Genomic DNA, 9,643 nt, shown 5'->3' on the forward strand with positions numbered 1-9,643 from the left:
AGCCAACAGCAACATGCCTCCCAACAAAAGCATCTGTCCCTCAGCCAAAACCCCTATTGCCTCTCTCTGGGGAAATTGTAGGGCTGGGCCAGGGTGGGGGGACCATTCTCTGCAGGGAGATTAGGAGTGTCTGTCAGGGGCGGGTGGAGCGGGGTGGGGCCCTGGCTTACTCACATCCTTGAGAGTCCTTTGCTGGCAGATTTGGGGAGCCCACAGCTCAGATGTCTGTCTCAGCATTGTCTTCCAAGCTCCTAGGCCACAGTAGTGGGGGGCTCCCTTCTCTGGCTTCTTCTTTGGTGACAGTCAAGGTGGGGTTGGGGGTGACAGAGGGTCCTGCTTCTCTTCTAGGAGCAGTTGATCCCAGGAAGAGCATTGGAGCCTCCAGCAGGGGCTGTTGGGGCCTGTCTGAGGAGATAGGACGCGTCAGGCAGCCCCAGACACGATCACATTCCTCCCAACATGCCTGCTGGGGTCTGTGGAGCCCAGGGGCTGATGGGAGGGTGGGGTGGGGGCCGGAAGGGTTTGCTTTGGGAGGTTGTCTGGGAGATTGCTGAAGTTTTGATATACACACCTCCAAAGCAGGACCAAGTGGACTCCTAGAAATGTCCCCTGACCCTTGGGGCTTCAGGAGTCAGGGACCCTCGTGTCCACCTCAGCCTTGCCCTTGGCACAGCCCAGCTCCACTCCAGCCTCTACTCCTCCCCAGAACATCTCCTGGGCCAGTTCCACAAGGGGCTCAAACGAAGGCGCCTGAGCTGCCCACACTAGGGATGTTCTGGGGGTCTGAGAAGATATCTGGGGCTGGAAGAATAAAAGGCCCCCCTAGGCCTGTTCCTGGATGCAGCTCCAGCCACTTTGGGGCTAAGCCTGGGCTACAACAATGCCAACCAGGCTTCTTGCCATACTCGGTTTACAAAACCCTTTCACATACATTGTCGCATTGGATTCTCAGAGCTGACTGCACTAAGCAGAATAGATGGTATGACTCCCACTTTGCAGATGAGAACACTGAGGCTCAGAGAAGTGCCAAGCCCTGGGTCACAGAGGCGTAAATGGCAGAGCCAGGACCCACCTGACTCCAGGCTGTTTCCTGGCCTCCATGAGGCCACCTGCCCTATGGTGTGGTGGATGTGAGATCCTCACCATAGGGAGGAGATTAGGGTCTGTGCTCAGGGCTGGGGAGAGCTGCCTGGATTTCTATTTGATGGGGATGTTGGGGTGGGAATCACGATACACCTGACTAGCTGGGTGTATTTCAGGGATGGGACAGACTTCTCAGCACAGCACGGCAGGTCAGGCCTGGGAGGGCCCCCCAGACCTCCTTGTCTCTAATAGAGGGTCATGGTGAGGGAGGCCTGTCTGTGCCCAAGGTGACCTTGCCATGCCGGTGCTTTCCAGCTGGGTATCCATCCCCTGCAGCGGCGGGCTTCCTCTACGTGGATGTTAAAGGCCCATTCAGTTCATGGAGAGCTAGCAGGTAACTAGGTTTAAGGTGCAGAGGCCCTGCTCTCTGTCACCCTGGCTAAGCGCAGTGCGCGGGTTCCTGAGGGCTGGGACTCCCAGGGCCCGATGGGAAAGTGTAGCCTGCAGGCCCACACCTCCCCCTGTGAATCACGCCTGGCGGGACAAGAAAGCCCAAAACACCCCAAACAATGAGTTTCCAGTAAAATATGACAGACATGATGAGGCGGAGGAGAGGAGGGACCTGGCTGGGAGCTGGCGCTAGCCTGTGGGTGATGAAAGCCAAGGGGAATGGAAAGTGCCAGACCCGCCCCCTACCCACGAGTATAAAGCACTCGCATCCCTTTCCAATTTACCCGAGCACCTTCTCTTCACTCAGCCAACTGCTCTCTCGCTCACCTCCCTCCTCTGCACCATGACCACCTGCAGCCGTCAGTTCACCTCCTCCAGCTCCATGAAGGGCTCCTGCGGCATCGGGGGCGGCATCGGGGGCGGCTCCAGCCGCATCTCCTCCGTCCTGGCCGGAGGGTCCTGCCGTGCCCCCAGCACCTACGGGGGCGGCCTGTCTGTCTCATCCTCCCGCTTCTCCTCTGGGGGAGCCTACGGGCTGGGGGGCGGCTATGGCGGTGGCTTCAGCAGCAGCAGCAGCTTTGGTAGTGGCTTCGGGGGAGGATATGGTGGTGGCCTTGGTGCTGGCTTGGGTGGTGGATTGGGTGGTGGCTTTGGTGGTGGCTTTGCTGGTAGTGATGGGCTTCTGGTGGGCAGTGAGAAGGTGACCATGCAGAACCTCAACGACCGCCTGGCCTCCTACCTGGACAAGGTGCGTGCTCTGGAGGAGGCCAACGCTGACCTGGAGGTGAAGATCCGTGACTGGTACCAGAGGCAGCGGCCTGCTGAGATCAAAGACTACAGTCCCTACTTCAAGACCATTGAGGACCTGAGGAACAAGGTGGGTGAATGGGCAGCAGAAGGCACCATTCCAGCTAGCTCCTTCTGGGAACAATACATGCCCCAGGCCGCTGACACCTTAAGATTTCTCTATAGGACAGAGTCCACCCCAGATCCCTTCTTTCGAGGTCTTGGATGCCCTAAGACTGATCAGTGAGAAGATGCTTTCCCTTCCCCAGCCTCCTCATCCCCTTCTGATCTCAAATCCTCAGACCATGTGAGATCAGTGATTCCTATTCTTACATTTTTTAGAGGAAGCAGTTGAAGCTTCGAGAGGTGCTGTGACCAGCTGCAGGTCACATAGCAAATTAATGGCAGAGCCAAGGCTGGGGCCCTTGTGCCCTACCTTCCAGCACAGGAGGCAGCTACTTGTTCTCCAGCACAGGGGAGGAGTGAGGCTCTAACGGGACCAGGCAAGACATCCAAACCACTCATTAGCTCACTAGTCTGGGCTGTGGCTGCCGCCGCCCATAAGCCTTGGTACAGGCTGGTCCCTCCCCACAGCCAGGCGGGCATGGAGAGCCTGCAGAGACAATCAGTGTGGTCCCTTGATGTGCCCTGCACAGAGAGAACCTGGCAGGCTTGTGCCCTGACTCTAGCCCCCTCCTCCCTGCTCCCACATTACCTGGGAGCCCTCCCTGTGGGAGTCTGTTGGGCTCTAATGACTTGCATGGATTAGGGAAATTCAATGATGAGGTGGGGAAATCCAACCAGACTCAGGGGCCAATATATCTTCTTATTCTTCCCCTGAGTCCTCTTTTCTAATCCCCTGTGTTAGTTGGGTTTTATCTCTTGAGAAAGTTCCACTTGAAGTCCCATGGCCTGTGAGCTTGAAAAGGAATGTGCATATCTGCAGAGGACTGGCAGGGCTGGCTGATGCAGACAGAAGAGAGGTCAGCTCAGGAAGGAGGGCTAGGGAGCTTCAGATTATTCTCCTCACCTGGAGGTGGGGAACTTGAAGCCCCAAGACCCATTAGGTTTTGCAGCAAGACACTGGCAGAATTGGGACCAGAACTCCTGGGCTTTTGATTCTAAGCCCGGGGCTGCATCTACCCCCTCTGTTGACCATGAGTTAGCAAAGTCTTAGGACAGGCCTGGGGCATCTGTTTTCCTTTGGGCTGCTATGGTCAAGTTTTGTGGGGGAAAAGGGGGATTCAGGCAAGAACATGAAGCAAGAGCTTAATGTAGGCTACAGTGAAGTCCAGCTTGTGAAGTCCATTTGACAAATTACCTGTGCCTTTTCCATTCTGCAGATTCTCACAGCCACAGTGGACAATGCCAACGTCCTTCTGCAGATTGACAATGCCCGTCTGGCCGCGGATGACTTCCGCACCAAGTGAGTTTGAAATGGTGGGCCAGAACATCCAGTGTCCCCAGAGTAGGGCATTTTTGGAGCAGTGTTTCCCAAATAGAACTAGCCAGTACCAGGATAGGTGCATGAAAACTCCCTGGGGTGCTTATAAAAGAATAAGACTCTTGGGCCCCACCCTTGGAGTTTTGATTCAGCTATTTATAGCAGGTTACCTGGGTGATTCTGGTCCACAGCCAGGTTTCAGAACCGCTGCTTTAGGGAGAGGCACTTTCCACTTCCCCAGCTGCCCTTGAAGTATAGGAAGGAATCATAGTTGGAGGACTTCTGCATTATTTGTTGGCTGAAGCTAGAAGCGCAACCCCCTCCTGATTTCTGCAGCAAGATGAACTGCCTTATCCCCAGCCCGCAGGAATGTTCATATCTGAGCAATCAATGGGCACTGTGTTCAACCACGCCATTTTCAAGATTGGCTCCTTAAACCACCCACAAGGCACCAGCTCTGGGAGAAGCTGCAGGGAGAAGAGAACAAAGCCCTCGCTGTGATCAGGATGGGTGTCTCATACCTTTTCTCTGGGGTCATTCCAGGTATGAGACAGAGTTGAACCTGCGCATGAGTGTGGAGGCCGACATCAATGGCCTGCGCAGGGTGCTGGACGAACTGACCCTGGCCAGAGCTGACCTGGAGATGCAGATTGAGAGCCTGAAGGAGGAGCTGGCCTACCTGAAGAAGAACCATGAGGAGGTGAGAACTATATGGAAAAGTCAGCTTAAAAGAAATGCAGGGAGGCTGGGTACAGTGGTGCGTGCCCATAGTCCCAGCTACTTGGGAGGCTGAGACAGGAGGATCACTTGAACACAGGAGTTTGAGTCCAGCCTGGGCAGCAAGGCTAGACCCTGTCCAAAAAAAAAAAAAAAAAAAAAAAAGAGAGAGAGAGAGACTGAGAGAGAGAGAGAGAAGGGAGAGTCGAGATAGAATTGTGATGGTGGGAGGGCAGTATTCAGGCCTAAGGAACACCAATCCGCTGCCATGGTGGAACTCCTGACTGTGGACTGTCCCTGGCTGTGCAGGAGATGAATGCCCTGAGAGGCCAGGTGGGTGGAGATGTCAATGTGGAGATGGACGCTGCACCTGGCGTGGACCTGAGCCGCATTCTGAACGAGATGCGTGACCAGTATGAGAAGATGGCAGAGAAGAACCGCAAGGATGCCGAGGAATGGTTCTTCACCAAGGTGGGTATCATTTGAGGTGGAAGGAACCCAGACCTCCTGCCTTCTGGGGCCTTCTGGTGTGAATGGCGTTCTCTTTTTTGCAGACAGAGGAGCTGAACCGCGAGGTGGCCACCAACAGCGAGCTGGTGCAGAGCGGCAAGAGCGAGATCTCGGAGCTCCGGCGCACCATGCAGAACCTGGAGATTGAGCTGCAGTCCCAGCTCAGCATGGTAGGAATAGTGCCAGGAAGGGTGGTGCACCCAGGACTGGCAGGGAGAGAACGGCCACACTCACTAATCGTTGATTCCCTTTCCCTCCCTCACAGAAAGCATCCCTGGAGAACAGCCTGGAGGAGACCAAAGGTCGCTACTGCATGCAGCTGGCCCAGATCCAGGAGATGATTGGCAGCGTGGAGGAGCAGCTGGCCCAGCTCCGCTGCGAGATGGAGCAGCAGAACCAGGAGTACAAGATCCTGCTGGACGTGAAGACGCGGCTGGAGCAGGAGATCGCCACCTACCGCCGCCTGCTGGAGGGCGAGGACGCCCAGTGAGTCTTGGCCCTCCCCTTAGTCCGCCCCCCCCGTGGCACTCTCACGGCCCCACCATGTATCTAATGATCCTGCCCTTTTCTATCTTCACAGCCTCTCCTCCTCCCAGTTCTCCTCTGGATCGCAGTCATCCAGAGATGGTAAGACCTTCCTCCTCTGCAGGCCTGGGCTCCAGGCCACCCTCTGTACCCCAAGCAGGTCTAGGCATTGGCTAGGGGCTCCGTGAGGGGCTGAGCTCTAGTGCTGTCACCCAGTTTCCCTTGTGAACCTCCTTGGGTGGAAGAAGCTATTTTCTAAACCCTCCTTAGGGCTAGGAGAGGCAGCCCTTCTACCTGGTGTCTGTGGCAGATCCTATTGCTGTTGTGGTCAGCACCATGAACAGGGCCCTACAGGGCTCTTCCCACTGAGACCACTCCATTGGGTGAATATGGATGGAACCAGTCGGGTGTGAGCTCTTAGGAAGCTCTAATCTGAGGACAAAGACTCTGTCTCTGACCTTTGGGAGCCCTCGTCTGAAAGAAATGTGTTGATGGTATCAGTGCTTGGGCAACAGCAGGGAGTGAAGCAGTAATCAGGGGAGAGGGCAATGGGGAGCCAGTTTGAGTTTCCTCACCTTCTTGGCCTCCTTACTCCTGATTAGTCCATTGTCTGTCCCCCTCTGGTAACGTCCTCTTCCCGCCTCTTCCCCAGTGACCTCCTCCAGCCGCCAAATCCGCACCAAGGTCATGGATGTGCACGATGGCAAGGTGGTGTCCACCCACGAGCAGGTCCTTCGCACCAAGAACTGAGGCTGCCCAGCCCCGCTCAGGCCTAGGAGGCCCCCCGTGTGGACACAGATCCCACTGGAAGATCCCCTCTCCTGCCCAAGCACTTCACAGCTGGACCCTGCTTCACCCTCACCCTCTCCTGGCAATCAATACAGCTTCATTATCTGAGTTGCATAATTCTCGCCTCTCTCTGGTCATTGTTAGGAGTGGGGGTGGGGAGAAAGTGGGAGAAGCATCTCTTTGGAGCTTGTCATAGCACCTGGCTATGGCCCCCGGGACTGGGAGAAAAGTCCTGGGGGTGGGTTGGGCTCAGGTCCCAGGATATCTTTCGCCATCTCAGAAGACACAGATAGATGTGTGTACCAGGTCATATGTGGTGTCTCCTAGGGTACGGAGGGATATTCATTCATTTACTCACTCATTTTCATGTGTGTCCATTCATTCACCAGATATTGAGGGCCTCTATGTCAGGCACTATGTTAGGTTAAGGATTCCTAATGTTTTTGTGATCAGGGATTCCTTGGAGAATATTGAAAGCTATAGATCTTTCCTTCTGCCCCCTACCTTCAAATAAGCATACATACATTTGCATACAATGTCATGGGGTTCACAGGTCTCCTAGAGCTCCTTACCGGAGGTCCATGAACCGAAGGTAGGAACTCAAGCTCTCCTGACAGTCTTGTCTCCCTCCACCCCACCTGCTCTTGCCTCTGGTGCTGGATCTAATCCTTCTTACACTTGGTTGACCTAGGGCAAGTTGATGACCATCTCCCAGCCTCAGCTTCCATTTCTGTAAAAGGGGCATAATGATAGTATCTACCTCATGGGCTTGTTGGGAGAATTCACTGGAAGAATGCATTTAAGGCCTCCAGCACAGGGCCTGGCATAGTGCTGGCTCAAGGCATGGCTGTGCTGGCGATACTGGGTAAACTATCTCTAGGGCATGGTGATTATCCATTCACGATGAGAGCATTTTTAGAGGGTTTGAGAATAGACTGGTTTCTAACCCTGGCTCTGTTCTGTAACAGATGTGAGCTTGGAAAGTCTGAGTCTCAGTGTCTTTACTTGTATAGTAAGGATGCTGAGCCCTGCTTCTTGAGGTTGATACAAGAATCCAGTGAGTGACTATACCTTAAGAGCCTGGACTGTAGGAGACTCCCCTGGGTGGGGAATGCCTTTCCTTCTCTTTGGGGGGCTAGAAAAGGAGTGGGAAGGCAAGGAGCCTCACCCTAGTAAGTGGTGAAGATTCCAGAGGTGGGTGGGGCTCACTGCCCCAAGGTAGGAAAGAGTTGACTAGTCCTGTGTCAGTTTCAACAGCTCATTCATTTGGCTGCCTGAAGAAAACTTGTAGGGGGAGTCAAGGGTAGGGGAGAGACTGAAAAAAGACTAAATTTGGGCAAGGGATCTGAAAGCCTGAGCTTTTGAATCAGACTACTTGGGTTGGAGTCCTGGCTCCTACGCTGAATAGCCTTGAAGAGTTTGGGCAAGGTACTGAACCCCACATTCCTCTTTCACAAGGTAGGGAATAAATATCTTTACTGCATAAGGGCTGATACAGGAGTGAATGACCTCATGCAGGCAATGAATTTGGCATTGTGTTTGGCACATAGTCAGCACCCTATAAATGGTAATGGGATGAGTTATTAGGAAAAGGAATGAAGAGATGTTGGTTTCTCTTGTTCCTACCTCCACCCCAGGAGAAAGAGGACTGCTTTGTACTTCTGAAACTCTGGGATATCTTTTAACCTAAGTTTTGTCATCAAAAAGGGTTGACCTTGGGTGATCCCTGGGTGAGGATGGGCCATCCTGGAGGTGAAGTACTAGAGTTTCAGGGGTACAGGGGACAACTCAGGAAGGAGGAAGGTTTGAGGGTGCTTCCTCAGAGAATGAGAAGAGGTGGGTTTGAGGGCCCTAGGGGGTACAGGACCCTAGTGTGGGGAGGGGCTTTGTGATAGTCCCAGGGGTGTTGGACTCTGGTTCCTAAGATTCCTAGTTGGGCAATGAACCTCCTGCCCAAGTGTGGCAAAGAATCTCGGGAATGGCCCACATGTGAGAGGTCACATGGGCCTGGACAAAGAGCAAAATATGGCAAGAGTCACCAGTGGGGACTGAAGCCCAGAACGCCCTCAACTTCCTAAGAATCCCCAGACACCTCTCTACCTTGGAGGTGGTGCCAGATTAAAGTCTGTGCCCAAAGGAGATTTGCTTTAGAGGAATATAGAAACGTGAGGTCTCTTAGACTGGGGTGAGGTGGGGCGAGCCTCCTCTCTGAGTGGTTGCCGTTACTGTTTGAAGGGAATACACAGGAGACCTGGGCTTGCTTGCGGGTAAGAATGGCGGCTGGCACCACCTGGCTGAAAGCAGGCTCAGAACCAGGAGAGGAGGAAGTCAAGCAGGGAGGCTGGGAGGTGGTCCCACCCTGTGCTGTCATGCTCCAGAGGAAGAGGGCAGCAGGGCAGTGGCCCCTGGGGTCTCACATGGACTCCCCTCCTCCCGGGATTTCCCCACCATACCTCACTGGGGAGGGTAGGACCAGTGTTTGGATCCTGCTGATGAATAGGGCTCTTGTTCACAGAGCCTGGCAGCCACAAGCATCCAACTCAAAATATGAGTGAGCCCAGCAGCTTCGACAATGGTGACCGCCTTCGCTTGGCCTCCGCTCAGCTAAACAATAGACGAGCAAAGTGACTCGATAGCACAGTCTAGTGGAGGCAGCTGGGATTGCGTCTCTGAGTCCTGGGGCTGATCAGGTGCCCTCTCTGGCTCCGCCTCCCTCTAAACCCTCTCTCCACCCTCCCAGCACTCAGAACCGGGCAGTCCTAGGTGAGCCACCGAGAAGACTCCTCCAACCTCACCGTAGGGAGACTGGCTTGCTCCAGGTCCTAAGGCTGAAAGTGGCAAAGTCCTGTCCATGCTCAGGCTTTGCCACGTCCTGGGTGGCTTCATTCCTGTTCCGTTCTTTCTCAGGGATGAGATAAAACTGAGAGACCTATGGGATCAGTGTGCATTTTTCTTAGCTTACTCCATGGTTTTTGTTTGATAGGGTGGAACCGACCTTGAAATTCTCAATCCCCTTTATTTTTGGGAGCTTTTTTTTTTTTTTTTTTTTTTTAATGGTGAAAAGATCTCTAATGTGTCCAGGGAACTCTATAGGCAGCAACTGGCATATGTACCTTCCTAATCAGGCAAATGGAACTTCCCCAAAGCCACAGACAACCTGGCTTGGGTAATGTAGGCGACTATTCCTACAGGAAGATGTCACAGGAGGCAGCCCCAAGGAGGCCTGATCCCCAGGGGCTGGGGGGTCCCGATATCCTGGTGGGACCCCAGGAATTTCCCTGGCCCACCTCACTGAGCTTGGAGTCTGCCACAAAGGGGACAAGGGGATGCCAGGGACTT

General features: G+C 54.1%; 1 protein-coding gene across 1 annotated transcript; it reads left to right on the forward strand.

The window, feature by feature from the left end:
- Window positions 1–1,807: 1,807 nt before the first annotated feature.
- KRT14 (keratin 14) lies at window positions 1,808–6,421 on the forward strand. The gene is made up of 8 exons (XM_003315438.5): window positions 1,808–2,410; window positions 3,663–3,745; window positions 4,307–4,463; window positions 4,790–4,951; window positions 5,035–5,160; window positions 5,256–5,476; window positions 5,571–5,617; window positions 6,168–6,421. The coding sequence occupies exons 1-8, from the start codon at window positions 1,877–1,879 to the stop codon at window positions 6,263–6,265; spliced, it is 1,428 nt and encodes a 475-aa protein (XP_003315486.1). The 5' UTR covers window positions 1,808–1,876; the 3' UTR covers window positions 6,266–6,421.
- The last annotated feature ends 3,222 nt before the right edge of the window (window positions 6,422–9,643 follow it).

The sequence above is a fragment of the Pan troglodytes genome, chromosome 19 (assembly GCF_028858775.2).
Source record: "Pan troglodytes isolate AG18354 chromosome 19, NHGRI_mPanTro3-v2.0_pri, whole genome shotgun sequence".
In the NCBI taxonomy this organism is placed as follows: Eukaryota; Metazoa; Chordata; class Mammalia; order Primates; family Hominidae; genus Pan; species Pan troglodytes.